The sequence below is a fragment of the Symphodus melops genome (genome assembly GCF_947650265.1).
Source record: "Symphodus melops genome assembly, chromosome: 5".
In the NCBI taxonomy this organism is placed as follows: Eukaryota; Metazoa; Chordata; class Actinopteri; order Labriformes; family Labridae; genus Symphodus; species Symphodus melops.
Genome location: NC_136695.1, coordinates 17,288,176 through 17,311,017, shown reverse-complemented (window position 1 = coordinate 17,311,017; position 22,842 = coordinate 17,288,176). Strand labels below are relative to the sequence as shown.

Here is a 22,842-nt window from a genome sequence, read left to right as displayed (position 1 = left end):
TGATAATTCTTTTAATGGCAAACATACAATACAGCCCGTTCATTTTGAGCTTAGAAGTGTGCGCGTGTGTAGATAGATGTTGTAATACTACCCCAAAACACGGGGCGTGCTCGAGCGCCCACAGCCATTTCCGGTCTTGCGTTGCTCATTTGTGTTTTCCTTTCCCTAAGTAACCATTGTTTCGTGTGAGTTTGTAGTACCTGCTAAATGTCGAACCGTCATCATTCATATTACACCTCGAGTCGGTGAATATTTTCTAAATGGTGCAACCAATATTTGCCTTTATATAACAAAATCCAAGGGTAAAGTAGAGCGACGCATTGCCATCACAGTTAATTCTCTTCCAGGTGTGTGAGTACAAACAGCATGAGGTTTGTCCCAGGGTGGATTTACATGAAGCTCGTTAACGAATAACAAAGAAGAAAACGACGACACAGGAGCACAGCCACAGATGTAGTCTCCCGACAGGTAAGGCCAGGTATACTAAACGTGAAGAAAAAAAATCCCCATTTGTTTATTAGAAGTTGCGTATTTTTAAAGACTTGACTCAAGAACTATTGAGTAATTTTCTATATTGAAAGGCCATTTCACCCCTTCTAAACTCTGTCGCTCATGTGTCCTCAGCCCGCAGTCATGTCCATTGAATACACCATTGACATCCAGCTTACAAAGTTGGGATTTCCGCTAGACACCCTTCATGTCCGGGACACTTCGGTTAGAGAAGCACCCGCCCGCTCCACGTCACCCAATGACTCCTTATCACCCACTCACCCTCCTGTCACTCGTTCATCCACCCGCAAACAGAGGCTGCTTGTCACGAGCCATCAGTCTAAAGAGGAGACAGACGCAGCTGATGTCAAGCAGACCTCCAGCTTTGAACAAAATGCAGTGGATCTTATTCCACCTGTGTCAAACTTAACTCCTGCAGCAAATGTACAAACTGGACAAGACAGAGGAGCTCCTGGACAGCCTGTGCCCACTTCAGACCCTCTCAGTTCTGGACCAGAACAACCCATCACTGATCCGGATCACAGTAATGAGCTGATTGTTGAAAATGAAAAGCCTGAGCAAGAGGGTTTGACAAAGAAGCAACAAGAGGACGAGAACGAGTCTGATGATAGTGATGTTTCTGAAATGTGTGAGGAAGAAGAAGATGAAGAGGAAGAAGACGAACTAAGTGGTAAGACTTGATCGCCTTAATGTATTGTTCACAACGTTTTAAGCACTTTGATTTGTGGGACATTTCTGTAACTCTCTATCAAAGTGTCGTAAAAATATTTTTGCATGGCTTGATTCCCTTTGCCAGAAATATCTTTTTGTCCTATAATCAAGATAAAAACATGATGAAAGCATGCCGTTGTTTAATGAGGGCTTGTAATGCCTTTTGGTTCTCTGCTGATGCCGAACGTTCATCATTTGATGGATTGAACTTTTACCATCGGGCACACTTTAAATTTTTCTTCTCCTTTCCACAGACTCGGGTCAATCGGGAGACTTCATCTGCAGTGTATGTGGTCTCCAGCTGCCTTCCAAATTCAAACTTCAAGACCACATGAATCTGCACACCGGAGCCCGCCCCTACTGCTGTGCTGAATGCGGAAAGCGCTTCTGCCAGATCAGCAGCTACCGTGCCCATCTGCGCACACACGCCCAGAACAAAGCCGAGAGCTTTCAGTGTCGCATTTGTCGTAAGGGTTACTCACACCAGGAGGATTTGCAACATCACCTGGCCATTAATCACTTTCAGGATGAATATTACGAGTGTGACCTGTGCAAACGTGTGTTTGCTTCCTTAGAGGCTTGTTCCCATCATGTCGAGCAGCGTCTATGTATGCAGAGAATTGAATGTGAAATGTGTGGCCGCAGTTTCTCCTCTACAAAACAGCTTGTTCGCCACAGGAAGAAGACTTGCAATCGCAATTTCAGATGCACTGATTGCAAAGAGTCCTTTACGAAGAAGAACGCTCTCCTGAAACACAGCTTCTCCCATCTTGGGTTGTTGCCTTACACCTGCATCCGATGCCGCTGCCACTTCCGCCTGGCAAAACTGTACCTCCAACATAAGTGTGAACCAGAACGCATTCACTGCGTGGCATGTCTGAGGGAGTTTCTCAGTCAGAAGGACTTTGAGCAGCACAAAAAGGACACGGGCTGCTGGGGCAATCAGGAGCCTAAAGGAGACCAGATCAGATGTTTGCAGTGTGGACAGAGATTTGACACTTCGGAAGAGCTGAAGCAACATGCCGGGGCTCACCAGAGGGTGCTGAAATGTGCCGAGTGTGGGAAGGGATTCCGATCGGCCTTGCTCTTAATGTCCCACATGGGGGGTCATGCTGGAAACTCGCCATGCCTTTGTCAGAGCTGTGGACTAGGCTTTCCCCACCAGCAGAACTACGACAGCCACCTTAAGACCTGTGGACAAGCACCTCAGCCGAAGGTGAGCGTGAGGTGTTAATGATTTGCATTCCCATAAATTCAACTCCTTTAAATCTGCCATATTTCTGCATATTACTTCCATTTAAAGTCTGACCGGAACCACCCTTAAACAGGACTGTGAAGAATCTGGGTTACATTTTGGATGGACATTTAAAAACGTTTTAAAAGCTGATTCCTTCAGGCTTTACTGTTTGCTGGAAACATCAAACCAAGGTTTGACACGCCCAATCAAGGACAGACTTAGGACGTCTGCTTTCACTTAAACTGCAGTTTTGTGTATTCTCCACTGTGATTATACTGACATGTCTCACTTGTGTTTTGTATAACTCATTAAATGACCGTGATGTTTCTGTTGTTTCTCATTTAAGAGTTCGGCCAAGAAACGGCCAGCCCCAGAGAGCTCTTCATCCGAGACAACAAGGCCCGCGACAGTCGATTCAAATCCACACTCGCCGAGTCCATCAATGCTTAAGGCACCAAAACCACAAAGGACATTTTCAAGACTGAAATCATCAAGACGTAAAACTGCTAAAGCAACTGCTGATGTTTCAGAAAGCCTTTGTGCCCCGGTGCAGGTGACTCATAACCCTGGACTGGTGCCAGAGGGTGCGTCTGCTGGCTCTAATGCAACAGATGGTGTATGGAAGCTCACTCTTGACAAACCTCTCCCTCCAGTAGCTGAACTTGTGTTGTTTCTTCCTGTCTGCACAACACCAAACGATGGCAATGCCCCTTTGGATTTGTTGACGGAGATGAAACCGTTTCCAAATTACGAAGCACCTTTTGATTTGTCGAAAAAGAGTAATGCACCTGAGTTTGCTCTGAGTGCTGTTCCTCTCCTTTCTGTTAAAAATGAGCCAGAAGAATGTCATATCTCAGCAGAGGCTAATAGCTTTCAAGGGTGTGCATTGAAAAACATCAAAAGTGATGCGTACACTGACGCAAAGAACTGCGAAATGGACCCTTTGGATCTGTCAACTTCCACTGGACTGATAACGGACATTAAGAAGGAGAGCTGAGGGACCTGCTACTAGTGTGACATAATCGTAGTGCTGTAGTACTTGAGATGGTTCCTGGTATCAAGATGACTATTTCAAAGCTCTCGTCTCAGAAAGGATTTTTACTTGTTCTTGTCTTGTTTTTTTAGACATGGCCAACTCTGTTTTTTTTTTGTTGGTTTTTTTTAAACCAGTGAAGACCAACAATGACTGGCAATTTTTCCACACTATTACTGTTTTCAGAAGGACAGTAACACTTTCTAAAACAACATACAACATTACTTTATTTTTAGTTTGATTTCCCCCCAGTTACAGGTGTTGGTATGTGCCCTGCACACAAGTTGATTATTTTTGGTTGATATTTATGGGGTTGGTCTTGTCTCTGTCTAGGTCTTGATGCCTAAAAGTGTCAGTCTTTGAGCACTCTGGTCTTGGTCAGGGTTACTGTGGTCATGACTACAACACAATCAGGCTTTCCTTCGTTAACTGGCAGCACAACACCTCAATCAGAAAAATTAGTTTTAATGACTAAGTTAGAAAAGTTTCTTTTAACGGGACATGGTGGTTTTCACTTATCTTCCACAGAAAATGGAGCTGTGGTGTTCCACATTCCCTGCTCAGGTAGCTATGAAGAACAGTCATTAAAAAAATAGCATCCGTGCAAAGAACTGATCTTTTGCTGCATGCAAGGCAATAGAGGCTGAAAATTTAAGTTAATTTATTTTACATAAGAACTGGAGATGGAAAAGCACAAGCGGATCATTCCCTGATTGACTGGAGGCCAAGATGCCTGGGCTGGTGTAGAAGCAGCTAAGGACAGTTGTGTTGGGACCAAGGTTTTTTATTTTTTTACGCATAAAATCTTTATTTTTTTTATTTTTTTCTATTTTATTGATCTATTTATATTTCTCTCGGTACTTCATCCATGTTCAGCTCTTCCATAAGAATTGAATGCAGAGCAATTTAGGACTTTTCAGTTTAATGTGGATGTTGGCTCCACAGGGCAAAGTTTTAAGTGTAGTCCCATATAAGGTTTTAAAGTCAGTAAGATATCAGGATATGCTTGATCCAGTCCAGTTCTTTGAAAAACAGAGATGTGTGCCGTATGGATTTACTTATCATAGATAGTAGTAAAATGAATTTCCAAATCTGGATAATTTACTGGATTACATTTTTTGAACAACTGGGCCCTGAATGCAGCATCCTCTACAGCAGTTTAGGTATGCAGTATAAGTTACCATGACGATTGAGCCTTGTAAAAAAAAAAAGGTCCGTAAACATTGGCACATTTTTTCACTCTTAACAATGTTGAATTGATTTAACATTTGACTTTGTGGGTTTTGGTTATTGAGTATGATTTTAGTTTTTTTCATTAGTTTTTCTATGAATACATTCCAAGCTCCAGTTTCTGCTGTTTTTATTTTGACAGATGTTTGTAACTCTCACTGGAGCAAACTGTTGCTAGCCGTCGTGTCCATGCAATTTTTCTCTCAGCAGTATTTCTGTGAGCAACACATACATGATTTTTGGGGTTTATTTATCTGTATTAAGTTGTAAGAAACACTGGATTTGTGGTTATACAGATGTAAACACGGTGGATGGATTATTGTGTACATGCAAATAAGGATGGTGATCAGTAACATGACTTTCTGTCTCTTGTGTTTTTGTGATCATTTCCTGTCTGTGGATATCTTCAAATTGTTCTCAAGCTAAATAAACACTTAAATAGATCCGACATGTGGGGATATAAAAAACCTCATGTATAGTGATGTGACGTTCCGTACAGAGGCTTCGAAGCTTCATTTAGGGGAGGAGCCGAAAATGATGACGTCCGAAGCCTCGCTGCCCGGCTGTACCACGTGACTTCAGGAAGTGGTTCGAATTTTGCCGCGAGTTATGACCGCGATATAAACCCCCCAGGCTCTTCAAAATGTGGGTGTTTGATGGAGAGTTGCGGTCAGTGAGAGTTACAGATATTTTGGAGAGAGTTAGAGATAGTTTGGAGATTCAGGAGAGTCAGGAAAGAGAGACTCAGAAGAGAATGGAGCCAGCTAGGAAGAGGTGGATGTCTCCTGTGTGGGAACATTTTGAACTCATTTCTCCCAACAAGGTATGTACAATAATATTTCTACAGAAGACGTTTTTTTCATCATTATTATTGATTGTGCAAATCAATTTATCTTCAGCTGTCTTTATTTGTGTACAAGGTGAAGTGTTTGCTATGTGCCAGGGAGCTGGTGTATAGCAACAACACCTCATCCATGCTGAGGCACTACAGAGCTTTGCATGAGAATAAGGACAACACCGCATGTGAGCCAAGACCAGGTGAGCCATCAAAAATGGCATGATAATAAAGCATGCAGTAATGTGACCAAATGATATAACAATATAGTACAACTGTAATAAGTTAATTTGTGTGATATTTATATTTGTGGTTTGTTTTTATTTTCTTTCCTCAGGAGAAAAATCTCAAATACATGAAGACCTGGTTAGCATGATGATTGAGGACACCCAGCCATTTAGTATTGTGGAGGACAAAGGCTTTAAAAGATTTTTTAAATCGTTAAATCCTAGCTTGCAGTGTGTAGTGTGGCTGTCCTGTGACTGATGGAGTCAGGTTTCAGCCTCAGTCCTGCCTGACCACATTGTTGATGGTTTTAATCTGTAAAAGCACAATTTTATACCACCTTGTACTTTTAAACTAAATGCTTTTTCTTTCCTTTAGGCCCTGAAAGCCATGGTGGAGGCCAGGTACCAGGAGATAAAGGAGAAAGCTAAGGCTAGCATTGAGAAGGCAGCAGCTGTGAGTCTGACATCAGATATGTGGACCTCTATCAATACAGAAGCCTATCTGGCTGTCACCTGCCATTTTGTCGATGACTGCAGCACATTAAATACAGTTGTTTTGGGAGTGCAACATTTTCCCAAGGCGTACACTGCAGAAAATATTGCACAAGTGAAAGTCTCATGAATGAATGAATGGGCTATTACAGACAAAGTTACATGCCTTGTAACAGATGGGGCTGCCAATGTGGGGGCTTGTGCAAGGGAGCTACGGCTCAAACATGCCATATGTGTAGCTCACACCCTGAATTTAGTGGTGAAGAAGGCCCTTGACCAGACCCCTGAGCGCCAAGTCCAGGAAGATGGTGGGAAAAATCAAGGAGCAGTACCACTGCAAAGGTAAGTTGTTTAGCTTAATTACAATTTCTTTAAAGCTACTTTAGTTTATAGTTTTGCTGCCTTGACAAATTAATGCTTTTTTTAATTGTATTTTGTAAGGAGAGACTTGCAGTGGTTCAAGAACAACTGGGGAAGCCCAAACTCAAACTTATCCAGGAAGTGGAAACCTGCTGGAACAGCACTAACAATATGCTGAAAAGACTGTTTGAGCAAAGAGCGCCAGTGGGTGCTGCTTTGGCAAGTCTCACTACAGACATCTCACCTCTTTCATCAGAGGAATATGGCATAATTTCCAAGTGTCTGATTGTCCTAGGACCATTTCATGACGCTACCACGGAGCTGTCTGAGGAAAAAAGGGTGTCTGGCTCAAAGGTTATACCTTTGCTTACGATGGTGGATCATTGGGTCTCCTCTGGCTAAGAAGCGGAGGATGCTCTCTCTCTCGAGAGAAGCTGGATAGGATCCAAACCATGAGCATTACGTGCCTTGCCACACTACTGGATCCAAGGTTCAGAAAATGTGGCTTTCTCAGCCCTGCAAGAGCGACAGAAGCAGAAATAAGACTAAAAGCGGAATGTGCTTCTATAGTGAGGGCCACCACCACCACCTCTTCTTCCTCCTCCTCACCACCACCATCACCACAGCCATCTACGTCAACAACTGTTGAGGCTGTTTCCCAAGGTAGTATTGTTATTCCATTTAATTTGCATTTATATAAACAGTTAAACTCACAGAAATCTCTTCTTATTTCTTAGGTAACAACCTGTGGCGTCACCTGGATGACACCGTTAGGCAGACACAAACATCTAATGCCATTGCAGACACAAATATTGAGGTCCAACGGTATATGACGGAGCCAAATATTGGAAGACTGGAGGGACCCCCTTCAATACTGGGAGAGACAGAAATATGTCTATCCCCATCTGTATAAATTAGCAGTGATATTCTTGTGTACGCCTGCCTCATCTGTGCCCTGTGAGCGGGTGTTTTCTAAAGCAGGAGAACTATTGTCCAAAAAAAGAAATCGCTTAAGACCTGCCACAGTGGATAAACTGTTGTTTTTAAATAAAAACCATTGATGTCCCTAAACCATAACCACTGGTCATCAACGTTACAAAAGCACAATCATCCATCCAGTCTTTTGATATCTTTTGCTCATTACATACTATTATACAGGACGTCACTTACCCTTAGATATTGCTGACCTTAGAGAGGAGAATCAGACACTCGGGTACGAAGGGACATGCATATAATAAACTGCTTTAGTGAATATTAATAGTTTCAGTGTAATCAGCATAACTCACTGAGACAGTTTGACTTGACAACTTAGTCTGAAAGACTTGTTTCAGTCTAGATGTTACTGAATTTATTGTATATTCTTGAGTTTTCTCTCGATTATGGTCTAATAATACAGTTGAACGTTTTTAATATATAAAAAATGCTTTTTTCAGTTTTTCTTTTGAAAGAAAAGTAAGTTCGTTTCTTATTGTACGGTAGCGCAGCTGTACAGTTTTATCCAAACAAAGAGGAAATGGGAAGGAAACAAAAAAAAACACAGCAGCTCATGTCACGTGATCAGAAGAACCCGGAAACACAATTTATGCTAGGGAGATGTCTTGACAGGAGTGTGCAACAGTAGAGAGGTGACCATGAAATAAAGGAAACTATCATATCCTGTGTGCAGCGTAGTTCTTTACACCCTTATTAAACTATTAATAATCGAGGTTCAAAAAGTGAAGCAGGTCGAGCAGGATACAACAGCAGCGTTTGTTTACATTCATGGAGAAACGCAAGAGCGACGTAAGTACACAACACCCTGTACTTTAATCTCGCGATTTTAAGGGTAACCCATGAATGTAGTTGAGTTTATTTCATGACTACGAGACACAACAGTTGTGGTATTTTAAAAAAGCAACTTTTTAAACATTACTTATCCTCTCTGTGTAAATATGCCTCGTTTCTTTCTACAGCATGGTCAGTCCTCCTGGATGGAAATGCATCAGTTCATCGGTGACCTTGTCACATCTGGAAAGAGCACAAAGAATCAGCCAAATGTGCTCAATGCAGCTTGGAGCGTTGCTCAAGACAAGCAAGAGACTGGTAAAGAGATCCAGACTGTGACAGCAAAAAACAAAGGAGAGCGCATACTTATGAGACAAGGTAAGAGCCTGAGATTATTTGAATTTAGTTTTTTTTTACAATATGTAAAAAAAAAAACCAAAAAACTTTTTTTCCCCTCTCTTCTTTTACATGTAGATGTGCATTCTGCCTGCACCTGCCCTGGCTGCCCTTACTCCACTTCTCCACTTTCATCTGAGTCATTCAAACCCAGACAATCATCGTCCTCCAGCGGCACTGCTCCAGTGAGCCTCAGTATTTGCTTACCAGACACTGAACCAAGCAGCACAACTATATCCGAGCTGGAGACCAGACCATCCTGCCGCCCCAGCAGAGAGGAGACAGACGAAGAGACTGGGACATCCTCAGACTTACCTCCCCCGAGAGCGGACCCTGGCTCCTCATCCCACTTTTCCATGTTTCCCTGTTTGTGTTGCAATCACAGCCTCCAAACCTGCAACAAGGTGCTGACCAACCAAGATGGCTTAGATTCGCCATTGTCTCACACCCATGCCCATCATCATTTTCACCATCACCACTGTCCGTTAACTTCTTGTTTACCCTGCCCTCACCTCTCGAGCCCTTTTCCATGCCTGTCTTGCCAGCGCTCCATTCCTACCTGCTCTCAGTTGAACAACCATCAGCGAAGACAAACTCACATTCAACAGCAGGAGGAAAGAGGCAGGGCAGTGTCGACCATGTTTTCGATGCATCCCTGTATGCACTGCTCCGCCTCTTTTTCCAGACCGTCACAGTTGCTGCAGCATCAGCGCTCTGAGCACGCCCACAAACAATCTGGCTTCCTTTGCACAGAGTGCGGTCGGGCCTTCAACTCGCACAGCAACCTCCGCATTCACCTCAATGTGCACACTGGAGCCCGACCTTACTCCTGCTCTGACTGTGGGAAGAGTTTCAGCCAGTCGGGGGCTCTGAAGATCCACAGGCGGATTCACACAGGGGAAAGGCCGTATTCCTGCAGATTTTGTGGGAGGGGGTTTCCGCATCTCGCAGGGGTCCGTGCCCATCAGAGGACCCACACAGGAGAAAAACCCTACCGCTGTAGCCATTGTGGGAAATGCTTTTCTCAGTCAGGAGCTCTTAAGATCCATACCCGTATCCACACAGGAGAGAGGCCCTTTATCTGCAGCCTCTGTGGGAAGGGCTTTTCCAACCGCTCAGGGATCCGCTTCCACTACCGCACAGTCCACGGACTGGCACCTGAACATGCTGGAGAAGCTGGACCTGCTCATGGTTTTCCTCTTGGGCGTCCAAAGACTTTTCCTCAACCCACTATTGGCCTGAATACCACCAACAACTTGGGCTTCAACTTACACGCAGCTTCAAATATCACAGATTCCTCCGCTCACCCTGGCCCGTCCCCTCTTGTTGGGAATGAGCGCCAGTCAGAGAGATCAAAGCCAGGCGGTAACAGAGAGGCGCTCCCGTACACGTGTGAAGATTGTGGCCTGCGTTTTAAGGATGCACCTTCAAGGAACAGACACCAGTCTCTGATGCACTACTCCTCCGAGGGCAGAGGTGAGGAGGAGGATGAGGGTCAGAGGAAGGACTTTAACAGCGGAGAGTGAAATCATGCGTTACGTCACAAAAAGCTGAATTAAGGAATAGAACAGAATCATTGCTTATTGTGTAGTTTACAACCATTGTGTTGTAAACTACTGATGTCAAAATATATATTCTGTACTTAGGCTCCTTTTGAGTTGAAAAAAAGCTTTGACGTACTTGTGTTTAAGTTGTTCCTTTTTTTCCAAGTTACAAATGGCCTGTTTTTGAAAATACATACCTTACTGCCGCAGTTGTTTTATTGTGCTGTCAGCATTGGAAGACATGGACATATGATGTGACATCATAAAGGAATTTTAGAAGTTACCCATATTTGTGGGTCTTTTAGTAACATTTTCAGATAAGACTTTGTATTAAAGCAAGTACAATCTTATGTCTTCTTACACTAAGAATCAGTGTAAAAACACCAGTTCTTTTTTGTTGTTGGGATTTTATGTGTTCAAGACCTGTCATTCAAAAGAAATCACAGAACCTTGAAGGGAATAATAGAAAGTAAAGCGGCAAAGGCCTAAAAACATAACATGAACGCCACACACGAGTATTGTTTTCTAAAATGGATTTTCGTGACAACCTCTAAAAGAAAACAAAGCTCCCTTTTCTATACTGATGACAAGAACTGCTCTGAAATTGTCTGAGGTATCGGTGTTGCTCAAGGACACTGCAGTGGTCTGAATCCCAGGAGCTTTGTGCTGTATGAAATTATAAGAAAAAGATCTGAAGACTTCAGATCAGCAGACAAATAGTCACATTACAGTGAAAGGTTTACATATGTCAAGAGAGCCCCCTAGTGGTCATACACAACCTCTGAAACACTTAATACCACTCAGTCACTTTGCACCATTCATAGTGCTTTATAAAAGTTTTGTTTTAATACGTTGAAATTATACATATACACATATAAATACAATATTTTGTGAGGACAAGTGACATATTCAGTAGTTTTTTTCACCTAACTGTTAAATAGGCCCAAACATACGTGTATGTTTTCTGAAAGTGCAGCTTGTGATAAAACATTTCATGAATAAACCGTCTCTGAGGCACCACTGAACACGTTTTTTTCTTCAGTTCATCACAGGATTTTTTTCCCCTGTACAACTTGTTTGTGAAAAGGAAACCTTTGCATCCGTACGTCTCTCAGATATGCCGAGTAGTTCACTGTTACTTGTAGACTTTAGGCTCACCACAGGAGTGCAGCGCCGTCAACATGTGCACAATTTGGACAACACTGTCCAGCTTTGTGTCCAGTTGAGCTCACCCTCTGCTCCCGCCACATTTGATCTCAGAAGAGTCTCGTTCTTTATGTCTGAGCTGCTCACAAAGGCTCCTCATATGTGTGCTTTTGTAGTAACGAGTCACATGACCTGGGCTCAGCGTATACCACACTGATCGGGCGCGGGCCATTCGTGTGAAGAGCGGGCGTGCAGTAACCATTCGACAACATCCTGTGTGAAGGGCAGTCATACTGGGAGTGGCTGGGTATCGTCCTGGTACCAGCGCTGAATGCTGGTACAGGAGGTCCATGTGACTCGGAGGGCTGCTCGCTGAACGGGGTGGCGTATTCGGGCTCTGGGGGAAGAGGCTCTGCGTACTCTGGCAGGCTTCCAGGAGTGTCATAATGGCTGAAAGAGAAAGGGGTGGTGTAGCCCTCATCCGAGGAGGGTCTAAATGTTGACCCGACTTTCTGTCCAACAGCAGGCTCAGCGTAGTCTGAAAAGATGAGCAAACAGAAAATAAGCATGATATGGATTTGAGATTAAACACATATTGGCATTGGTTTTAGCTTTTAAAAAAAACACCATTTCAGTTTCCATCTGTTTAGTATTCTTTGTATAGTATTTTTCACTTCATGTCCGTGTCACTTCTTTAGGCACTGCCAGCTCTGAACAGTTGCCGGGCAACCAGCGTAGAATACATTAAATGACTGGTCTCAGCCAAAAACAAACAACCCCTCGTAAAGTGGCCAATAACCCCTCTTTTACACCTTCAACCAAATAATGATGACAAGCTGAAAATGGGCTGATTTTCTAGTCTTTTTTTCCCCCTTGGGTTCTTTTTGCTGCAAAAAAACTGTCAGCCACAAGAATCTTTTAACTATATATTCTGAGTTATTCCCCTGTATATAACCATTTAAATCAATCAATGTTAGCATTTAGAACTAATCATCATGGACTAAAGTAATATCCATATCCACAATCTGTGATGTACAGCTAAAAGATATATGATCATACATTTCACTGGTTTCATGATAAATTCATTTCTTTTAACTTTTGAGTGCATGTGCATACGATTTGAAACTTTCACTGATTAATTGCTTTTTTTCCCATCTTGTGCTTTTCTAGGAAAAGCCTTTTGATTTCAATCAGTAGCAATTTCATACCCTGCCAGCATCGAGACCCTGCATGACCTGCTTGACCATTGACAATGTCTCCTCTAAAGACAGGGACAGGTAGACCCTAAGTGAAGCAATGTGATCCATCCAGAAGCTCCTCCTCACTCCTGCTGAAGAGGCTGTGGTGTGGGAGGCCTGGACCATACCCAGGGACCTCGCAGGGAGCCTCAGAACCAGAACTATTTTAATTAGTCAGGACTTAGTGAGGGCTTTGATTGTCTTAGCTTTCACCCTCTGTCCTGTTTATCACTGGACCTCTTAGTGAAGGGCCCCCTCGCTGGGGGAGGGGATGGAGGAGGCAGAGGAGGAACGGGAAACTGGTGGAAGAGGAGGGAGGGGAGTCTGAGCGCCCTTTATCGAGCTCCAATTAAAGGGTCTCTTTCAGAGAGGCTCTGTGGACCAAAGAAAGGAATGTTTATACTGTGGCTGGGTGATGGGCTGAGCTGGGGAGAAAGAATGGAGCACCCATGGAGAGGACTGTTTGCCTGGTAGGAGCCTCTCAAACTGACCACTGAAGCCAAGAGTGTCAGGGGCAGGAAACACGGAGAAGGGAAGGCCGGGCTCAGAACTTTGGATCACTAGTAAAACTCTGAATATGTGATAAGAACGTCAGCAAATAGAGTCAAAATGATGACTAAAAACTCACCGTTAAGAGGAGGGCTTGGTAGAGCATCATGGACATTTCTTTCCAGAGGATAGGAGATGAGCTCTGACTGAGAGCAGGGGAGACTCTTTGCCTGGAAGCTCTGACAACCTACTTGACACATAAGCACACAGATGAAGAGGGTTTCACATTTGAAAAAAAGAAAATGGCTAAAGAGCACTCGACTTACTTGTGGGGAGAGAGTACTTCAACTGTGATTCTTTTTTCCTGCACAGAGAAAGAGATGGACATAGTTTGTTAAGTGTGCGATGAATAGAGGGGCATCATCACAGGAGTTAGAATGATTGGTGGATTTAATAATGGGCAGATATCCATGTAGTTAATGACTCAAAAAGATTCTCTGAGCATGAGAAAATCTATTTCAAATGTGGTACCTTCGTTTCCACCAGACTCCAGCCAACAAACAGCTGCCGCACATTATCAGGGCCAGGACCACTCCCACTGCCACCATGACGGGCTGACTGGAGCCTGCAGGACAGGAAGTGACAGAGTGAGCAAAAAGTTATACAAATGTGAGGAAGAATTGCACATGATTCAATGCTTCTACTCATCTGACATGTGTTTTGATGTTAAAAGTGAATGAACACATAGAAGGTAGGAGTTAATAGAGGTACACACTCAGTTTGGTCTCCACTAACACTGGGCCCTGAGTGGTGGCAGGAGTGGGGCTGGCTCGTGGTGTACCCATGTTCACTTTGATGGACGGAGATTCTGTTTGAACATCACAATATCATGAGCACAGACTTCTTCTCACGAGGACATCGATACTGTCTGAGATTTTCCGGAGTAAGAAGATGCGACTACAAACCAGCGGCTGAGCGTGACCTCGGGGTGACCTTGGCAACAGGACAGCCCAGGACTTGGACCTGAGTTGAGGCTCGGCCGTGCCAACTCAGCGGCTGTAAACGGACAAACCGAGCCACCGCAGGAGGGAAAAGGCTGTTGAGAACCCTGAGGTGGCCGTCAGTGTACGCCTGAAACACCTGTGGACCACAACAACCAGGTTATCGACTCACAGAGAACACCAGGAAGTACTAATAACAATAATAACTGTATTTAAACAGCACTTTACAATACAAGCGACAGAAGTGCCTTTACAATGAAATTAAGCAAAAAACAGACAAAAATCAAAACAAATCAACAAAAACGTTCAATAAGATTTACATTGGAGTTTACGTTTGGGAAGAACTCCCCTCCCTCCGATGAAAATAGGAACTTTAGACAACCATGATTTCATGTTACTTAAATAACATGTTTACATAAGTATCATTAAGCCGACTCATTCAAATCACTCAGCAATAAGAGAAAGAATTTAATCCTACATATTTCGTGGCATTTCTATTTCGAACATTATGTCAATCTGAGGTTTTTTGTCACTCCCTGTAAACAAAACCCTCCACTGTCAAATGAACACATGTACCGTTACCAAGACTGGAAAAAACCCATACCCTGAATATAATGTTCACTTTTTGATCTACACGCGTGTGTGTAATACGATTATTTTCTAATCTTTTTGGAAGGGGTTTAAGTTTGTTCCCCATGACAATGATGGGGTGTTACACAGGAAGGCCACGTCCTCCCTCAAAAATAAGGTGAAACTCCTCTATGTTACACTTATTTGAATATTCGGTTGTTTTTAATTTGATATGCGTTTATCAGCTAATGTTAAGATTCAGTTTGGTTTGATTAATAAATGCTTTATTAAGTGTTTTATTCAAGTATTCATTTTTTTTGTTTGGCATTTCTTTGGTTGTTAATCTTTGTCCTCTCCGAGACCAACTTCCTGTTTCAGGATGGTTCTCTCATGAACATAAATGCACCCTGCTTCTCCAGGTGCTGGACATCGGGAATGTACCAAGGTGGAAGTTGTAACTGAGTTTCATGTCGTACCTTGTTTTAAAGCAGCCCAGTTACATTAGCTTGAGCATGTTTTGTCGAGTTACCGCACATTTTAAAGACTGAATACTAAATTCATACATTCTTTAATAGCTTAATAGTCTGTTATTCCATCCATACTAGTAGCAATGAAGGTTTTACAAGAAGTATTTTAGGCCTTGTTCAGGATTACTATTTTTGTCAGTCAGCTGTGGACTCCCTTTGTTGGTCTTCTGATCTTCTGACATCCTGATTAACAGGGCTTTACAATCCATCCACCTGTTCTCTAAAACAGCATCATGCAGACTCGTTGCTGGAGGATTTTAACAAGCTCCACATCCCCATCAGATGTTCTGCCCTCAATGTGACAAAGGAAGGGGTGTGTGTGTGTGTGTGTGTGTGTGTGTGTGTGGAGAGTAGCTTGAGAAAGGCCCCTCCTCATTTTGACTGAATAAAAACCAAAAAGCTAACGACAGTGAATGCAGAACAACGAGCACCTTCTTTTCTTTGCTCAGGGCGCCTTTGTAAAGCTTCCAATTTTTTCTGTCCTTGCTGAAGAGAAGAATGAAGGACTCGACGTAGTACTCGTTTGATCCTTTTGTAATTATTCCTGAAATAAAAGAGCACACTGTTTTTAGTTTGTAAATGTAAGTAAATGTCTGAATAAACAAACGACACTGATACACACTCCATTATACAAAATGTGGTCGTTCAATATTATCTGGGTAAATATTTCAGCTTTTTTTTTTTAATCATCAAAAGACCAAGATTTGGAGAACCCTTTTAAAAATAATAATATAATACTTGTTATCTGTTCAGATCCATCCACTAATGTAGAACGATTTGTTGACTATGAAATAAAACCAGAATAATAAATAATAATACATTTTATTTGTAAAGCATTTTTAAAATCTCAAAGTGCTACAGAGTTTAACATAACATCTGACTGATCAGCCGCATGAGCTTGTAACACTCAGAAAAAGAAATCATCATGTTTATTTAAAGGAATAAGTAAAGTCTATTATTTTCATTTACCTGTGATCGTGCTTCGATCACTTAGCTCCAGCTCCACCCACGGCTCGGGATCATTACTGCCTGCAGCCCAGGTGAGAACCTGATGGTCGGCGTCCATGTTTCTGGAGGACCAGAACATTATTTGCTCTTGGCTCTTCCTCTCATGGAAAGACGAGGCATTCAGACCAGAAACACTCAGGATGTTTTTACAATCTGTTTGAGGACGCAAAGGAAAAGATACACAAATACAAGTTAAAAAAAAAAAAAAAGTTTTCTAAACAAAGTTAACATTAATATTTCAATGTGCAATATGTGAGCCATCTACTGCAGAGCCCATTTTAAACGCTATGTGTCAGGGTAACACAATGCTCATTGACGGCTGAATGTTTCCAGAGGAATTGCATTTATCAGTATATTGAATTTTATTGAGTATTTCTTGGGGTGCTCTCACATTAGGCCCTCTGTACTGTGCCGAAGCATGCTGAAGTCAAGTTCGTTTGACTAATGTAAGCGCTCCAATCCGTGCTCCTTGGCAGTGGCACGCTTGGAAGAGGCGTACTTCGGGACGGTGCAGCATGAGCACGAGTACACAATGTGGACAGCTTTCATTAACGTGAAACCCCGAGGTGTTATGGCAGCATCTGACACAAATGACTCAAAATAAACCCTCAACGTCAGTAAAGTAGCTGAAATGTTCTCTGTGTTGTTTGCCCATGTGCCGTCGTGGACTCGAACGTGCATCCTTTCTGTTTTGAATCTGCCTGTCGCGTGAGCTAAGCACACTTCATAAATACTTAAAAGCCATTCATTTGTTGTATTACAACATTATTTACGTGTGCTGGTTAGTCCTGGAGCTGTGTGAGTGCAGGAGCAAGGGGGGGAAATAGTGCTTAAGCAGGGTACTGGGAAACTTTAGTCACTCACTTTAGTGTGAGTGTGCACTTAAGAACCTGAGAAGAATCGTGCTTCTTAAAGTAAATGTGTTCATATATTCAGAAACACTGGGTCTGTCCTTTAAGAAAGTATACCCTGTGTGGTGCTTGTACCTTGACTGAAGAGAAGCTTCTTCTCAGATATAGACCCCCTGTCAAAGGAGGACAGTTAAAAGGTTGACCAACAAGAAAAAAAAAAACACTTCACACACTTCTTTTGCACCCCAGGACACTCACAATGGCACTGACTTGATCACATTATGGATGTAGAAAAACACAATAAAAGTTAACTCACATGGTTGAAAGGATTCCGTTGGCGAAGGTGGACTCATAGAGTCTGAGACTTTTCTCACGATTCACTGTGACGTGACCTCCCAGAACGTCCGACACAGCTCCAGCGTGGACGGCAGCCTTGCACAGCACCGAGGTCTGCAGCAGAGGGGCCAGAGGGAGCACTCTTAGACGTGATTGACAAAATGATTCAGAAGAACGTGCGGCGGAAAAGAAATGCGGTTTACTTACATCCCTGTAACCCTGCTCAGAGTTCCCCCAGACATCTCCTGTGACGTCCTTACATCCAGCAGGGCAGTACATGCTAAGAAACGGCACATTCAAACGTGAGAGACACTCACTGCTCTACAGAAACACATTTTATTACAAGAAATCCAAAGGTCAACCACTCACCTAAAATGCTGCAAGCTAAAATGAGATCCACGATGTGAACAAGAAATGAGATCTGAAACAGAAAAAAAAAAGACAAAAAGACACTCAAATACTCCTCAGAATTATTTTAACTCTCCTCAATATGGCTCTAACCAAGAATCTCAAGCTTATATAATTCCCCCTGCATTCACCAAATCTCACACAATCCCAGTCTGTGTGAGACAGTCGAGCATGTTCTGTGTGTGCTACATTGGGGGATGAGCGGTCGTCACTGCTGATGTGACTAAGCCCTTTGTTACTGTGATTTTGTCACCGTTCACGAGTACAGTGGATGGTTCTCGTGCGATCAGAGTTAACAGACAGTGGTTTGTGCGTCTGGACACGGGCTTAGCTCCAGACAACTAGCCACCGCCAGATTTTTATAAACAACTCAGTACAAAACAGGAAACTATGATACATACTGTACAGCATAGACGACCTCATCCAAAGGAAGCTATGTCTAAATAAAGACCAGTAGTCAGACAAAAGAAGCCCACATGATTATTAAAATGATACACAGGAAGAACGTTAACCTCATGGTCATATTGTTATTGAAGTTCACTATTCTAAAATATTGGACTTTCAACCCCTGAACAAACGTCGGTGAGCACTAAAGCAGAAAGTAATGCTAAATGATCAGCCTCTTGGTTGCAGGAAATGTGGGATAGTCTTGGGCTGGAACTGAGGTGCTGATGAAATGAAATGGGGTGGGGGTGGGGGTGGGGGGGTGTTTGTGGGAAGTGAAAAGAAATCCATCCACTCCAAGGGACAGACCAAGGCCCGAGGCCTCCCTCCATTCAGCCCTTGAAGAAGGAGCCTGTCTGTGGTTTTCTGAACAAACCCCGACACGGCAAAGTTAGCGATGGAGAATGAACGCCTCACTAACAACACACAGAGGAAAATGTTCACACAGTCACTGTGTGTTCAACAATATTTTGAAAGTTCAATTCCACAAGGTAGTCACGCTATATTCTGGATGTTTATAACTGAGCATGCCCAACTAATAACCGGCTCTGATTGTCATACCTGGGTACTGGTCTGTGGCATACGACAGTAGAAACCCTCGTCCTGAGAGGTGTGGGCCCGTCCTGAAGGTAATCATCACTTCATTGCTTCTGAGTGTCACATTCTTCTGCAATGTATCGAACCTCCCGCACACTGGGCCTGTATACACACACACACACACACACACACACGCAAAGCTACATATACTGTAATATTGAACATCTGCATGAAGGATCTTGTCATCGGAGAAAGAAACAAAAAAGGAGCACACTCGACAGTGAACTCAGTAAAAAGGTGCACAACTGCAAAAAAGTGGAGAAGAAAACAGAAAAATCACACCGATGAAGGTCAAGAGGTCGTCCTCGTCCTTTGTGTTGTTCTTGCTGCTCTTACCCGGGTAAAGGACATCTGTGTGCTGACTTTTCTGTTTTCTTCTCAACCTAATAAAAAAAACCCCTGGAGCCAGGATCAGTGAATGTGATAATGCACATATTTGTAATGCTTACATTTCTCAACACTTAAACTGGCGCGATGTCAGAACTGTATGCCCTCAAGGCACAACTTAATACACCTGGTTAGAAGTGATGCATGTATCTCTTGCATAAATGGGTTTGACTGTGTCAATGGAAAGGCATGCATAGAGTGAATTTCATAATCCCGGCAGGAAGAACGTCCCGATTGACATAATAGCCTTTTCAAAAATGTCAGGGCTGTTTTAGAAAAGGATAAACACAAGAGGAGACATGAGAGCACCTTTGGAAACTTTAGTTTTACATTTTGAGCTTACCCAGACTCTGTTCCCCGTTCTTTTCTGTGATCACAAGAGAGCCGTTTCTGCACCCCGGACTCTTCTCGATGTCAAAATCCCCGAACAGCAGTTGCAGCTTTCGCCCCTCTGGCACACGGAGCCTCCACCTGCACCAGGTGTTACTGGGGTATGTGCCCGGGTAGTTCTGAGAGGCCAGCGTGCCAGACTCTGCGCCCAGCACTGTGTGTCCACAGCCATCACCTGAAGCCATGCAAGGACAAGAAGCCGACGGCTCATGAAGTAAACCTCGAGGTGATGTTTGTTACAAAGTTAAATCAAGACAACGTTCCTCCCTACATGGCTCACAGGGCGGAGTCACGTTTGTCATAAGTCTCCAAATTCACGTGTTCATGCGAACGTTTAAGGTTGGGTTTTTTTGTACTGGCTTAACATTTTAGAGAAACAAAATGTAGAGTTGTACATGTGTTTGAAGCTTCATCACTGATTTAAAAGAATAAAGGAGTATTCATATTTAGTACAGTCACTTTAGACTCCCTTAAAGGTTTATTATTTAAAAATGAATTTGAGCGAGCGGCCTGATTGTTTCAGTTGCCAGGTTGTGCACGAGCAATCCTGTCAAAGAAGGTCGTAACTGGGTGCTGGTGACATAGTGGTTTAGTGTGCACACATTATGTATACGGCTGCAAATCTTTGGGTGTCTCACAGTATAATTACAGCTGATTTTCAATTCAAAATGATTCTGGATTCAAAGTCTGTTTTTCAACTGGTACTTTAGGATCTACTCCAGTGATCTGTGAGACTGGCTGAATTTCTTGTTGCTCTATTTGGCATTCTACTGATTTTAAGAGCAGGGAGTGACTGATTAGCAATTTTAAATCTTAGTATAAAAGAACATAGATTTTTAGAAGATTTTTATTAATTTTTTTACAACTTCTACCCATGTATGGACTATGGAGACTATAGTCCCACAAGCGGACAGTCCGGGTTCAAATCCTACGTGTTGCTCCTGATTTCTGACTCTGGATCCACTGTCCTATCTCTACATTAAAAGGCATTAAAAGGTCCTGACACAAAATGTTTGTCTCACAAAACGGTGGAATTGTGCATTACCTAATAACCACTCACTTTGTTTCCATCGGTGCGAGGGCATGAAGAGTAATCCGTTGAGCACCTCAACTTTAAATAACTCCAAATCCCTGTGCTGCTCACATTTAGTCATAACGTCAATCCACAGAATGTTCAGGCTGTTTTTATTATTCTACAGGACAGATAAGTAACATGTTTTTTTTCTGAACATGCACATCAGACCAGGTCACGTTTATTATATCATTATATTATATCCAGCGTGTTAAAGTCTTAGGAGTACTTTCCTTTCTGTCAGTTGTGATCATAATGTTTTTACTTGTACTATTCTTTTAAAGAATATTGTATTGTCATTCACTTAAAACTGTTATTGTGAACTATTTTATTTCATTGATTCATGACATCCTCTGGCCTAAAGTCGTCGTGACTCACACGTTAGAGCAGAAAACACAAATATTTAGATCCGCTAACATCTCTGTGGGTTGCAGAGAACAAATGAGTCAATTCCCACAAGTGTCACACAGATGTAAGTGGTATGGGAGCGAAAGACTCCAACCCCCGCAAACACACACAGACAAAATGTCAAGTGTTGACATGTTCCAAGAATGGTCAAAACTTGAAAAAGGCACCAGGGTCAATCTAAGCCCTCACATCATCCCTGTCCTTGTCTTCCATATAAGGCGGGGGGTGAGCGGAGCATAACCTTCCCCTCACCGTGTCATACACATCCTGCATCATACTGGCAGTTCCCCTCCACTCCTAAGAATACCATAAACCTTCACATGTTATTTCCCCTCCTCAAACCCCAAATGATTCCCTGGAAATGCCACAGCGACACACTGTAACTGTGGGCAACGGAGCGTGAATCTGTCAACTTCCGCTGCAGGAGGCCTCAAAAGCTACAATGCTGAGGAAGTTCTGGATGGCCGGCTGGTCATCTGTCCCTGCTCACTAAACCTCTTCTCAAGACCTGGCTGTTTTTTTTTTTTTGTTTCATACACAGAAAGAGTTGGTGTATGTGATCAGTCTGTTCTGAAAAGAACATGTAAAAGGTGGATTATAAAATAAGCTAACTGGGTGGCAGGAAAGTAATCCCAAGAATCCTAATGACATTGTTTTCCCACATGCTGGCAGGTCCTTACAGGTCTACACTAGCAGACGGGATGTTCACCTGTGCTACCTGTCACTACATTGCCTTATCCTGTCTTGTGTGTCAATCACGAAGTTTCAACACCAAGCTGCTATGTTTCCCCCTTAACCTGGCCCCACCAAAGCTCTGTGCATACTTTGCAGCAAGCACATTGTGATTCAGAGGAAGTAATTGACCCCAGACTTAATCATCTCCCGAACAGAGACAGACAAAAACAACTAAAGAGATGCGTGGTGTTACAGTCATAGTCTGCGGGCCAGTAAATGGCTTCTCTGTTTGTCTTTGTTTAAATGGTGAATGTGATTCATACTCATACAGGGAGTTCACTGCTGTTTGGACATAAAACCTGTGGGAAAAGTAGGCTGATAGCTGGGATCAGAAGGTAAACATGCACAAGGGAAGAGTATGTAAAGAATGCAAACATGACATCATGGTCGACCTTTGTGCCTACCTGCATACTGTTTTTACACTACTGAACTTAAACACACACATTTAAGTCAAACTAGTGTTAGTATCTTTAAGTTCACAGTAGAACTGCCAAAAATCAGCCAGGAATTAGTACATTATAAAATACACACATGGGTAAAGGTGTAACCAAGAAACAAGAAATAAACTCTTCTGCTCCCTTCTTTATCTTGAAAGGTCTGAAAAAAATTGTCTTTTTCTTACCCTCCTGGCCGCGAACACAAACAGAACAGATACTAATAGTAATCCAGAAACCAGCAACACAAGACTTCACAGCATCCCAGATGTTTTTGTACTTTCCCAGCATGATTTCCCAAAGATCTGCATCGAAAAGTAAGGTGCAAGCTCCGACAGCTCGGACTCCGAGCTGCTGTTCAAAGTTGTAGTAGCCTACTAAGTCCTGACTATTTACTATTGGCTAAGAGGCGTAAACTCGACCTCTCATTGGCTCTCTGTTTCTGTCAATCACACAGTCGCA

General features: G+C 42.9%; 3 protein-coding genes and 1 long non-coding RNA gene across 6 annotated transcripts; 3 read left to right on the top strand and 1 right to left on the bottom strand.

Annotated features, from left to right (window-relative positions):
- The first annotated feature begins 103 nt into the window (after positions 1–103).
- On the top strand, positions 104–5,079 carry LOC306824099 (uncharacterized protein). Of its 2 annotated transcripts, none has more exons than XM_079344075.1 (4): positions 104–468; positions 625–1,180; positions 1,476–2,437; positions 2,805–5,079. In XM_079344075.1, exons 2-4 carry the CDS (start codon positions 634–636, stop codon positions 3,453–3,455), a joined length of 2,160 nt encoding a protein of 719 aa, XP_079200201.1. In that variant the 5' UTR covers positions 104–468; positions 625–633; the 3' UTR covers positions 3,456–5,079. The 2 variants fall into 2 exon arrangements, with proteins under 2 accessions (XP_079200201.1, XP_079200202.1); XM_079344076.1 differs by having other exon boundaries at positions 396–478.
- Positions 5,080–5,459: 380 nt separating this feature from the next.
- LOC306824096 lies at positions 5,460–5,990 on the top strand. Its single transcript, XR_013779093.1, has 3 exons — positions 5,460–5,544; positions 5,642–5,759; positions 5,894–5,990. It is a non-coding gene; the product is annotated as an uncharacterized lncRNA (long non-coding RNA).
- A 2,114-nt stretch (positions 5,991–8,104) lies between these two features.
- On the top strand, positions 8,105–10,438 carry LOC306824364 (uncharacterized protein). The gene is made up of 3 exons (XM_079344476.1): positions 8,105–8,417; positions 8,588–8,777; positions 8,874–10,438. Exons 1-3 carry the CDS (start codon positions 8,397–8,399, stop codon positions 10,319–10,321), a joined length of 1,659 nt encoding a protein of 552 aa, XP_079200602.1. The 5' UTR covers positions 8,105–8,396; the 3' UTR covers positions 10,322–10,438.
- A 718-nt stretch (positions 10,439–11,156) lies between these two features.
- LOC306824361 (discoidin, CUB and LCCL domain-containing protein 1) lies at positions 11,157–22,768 on the bottom strand. 2 transcript variants are annotated; one of them, XM_079344472.1, is made up of 15 exons: positions 22,569–22,768; positions 19,685–19,906; positions 18,919–19,056; positions 17,875–17,926; positions 17,713–17,785; positions 17,486–17,619; positions 17,305–17,342; positions 16,280–16,471; positions 15,742–15,854; positions 14,178–14,352; positions 13,988–14,080; positions 13,744–13,837; positions 13,539–13,576; positions 13,352–13,462; positions 11,157–12,023 (listed from the first exon to the last, which is right to left on the bottom strand). In XM_079344472.1, the coding sequence occupies exons 1-15, from the start codon at positions 22,669–22,671 to the stop codon at positions 11,629–11,631; spliced, it is 1,971 nt and encodes a 656-aa protein (XP_079200598.1). In that variant the 5' UTR covers positions 22,672–22,768; the 3' UTR covers positions 11,157–11,628. The 2 variants fall into 2 exon arrangements, with proteins under 2 accessions (XP_079200598.1, XP_079200599.1); XM_079344473.1 differs by having other exon boundaries at positions 13,352–13,459; positions 22,569–22,764.
- Between the last annotated feature and the right edge of the window lie 74 nt (positions 22,769–22,842).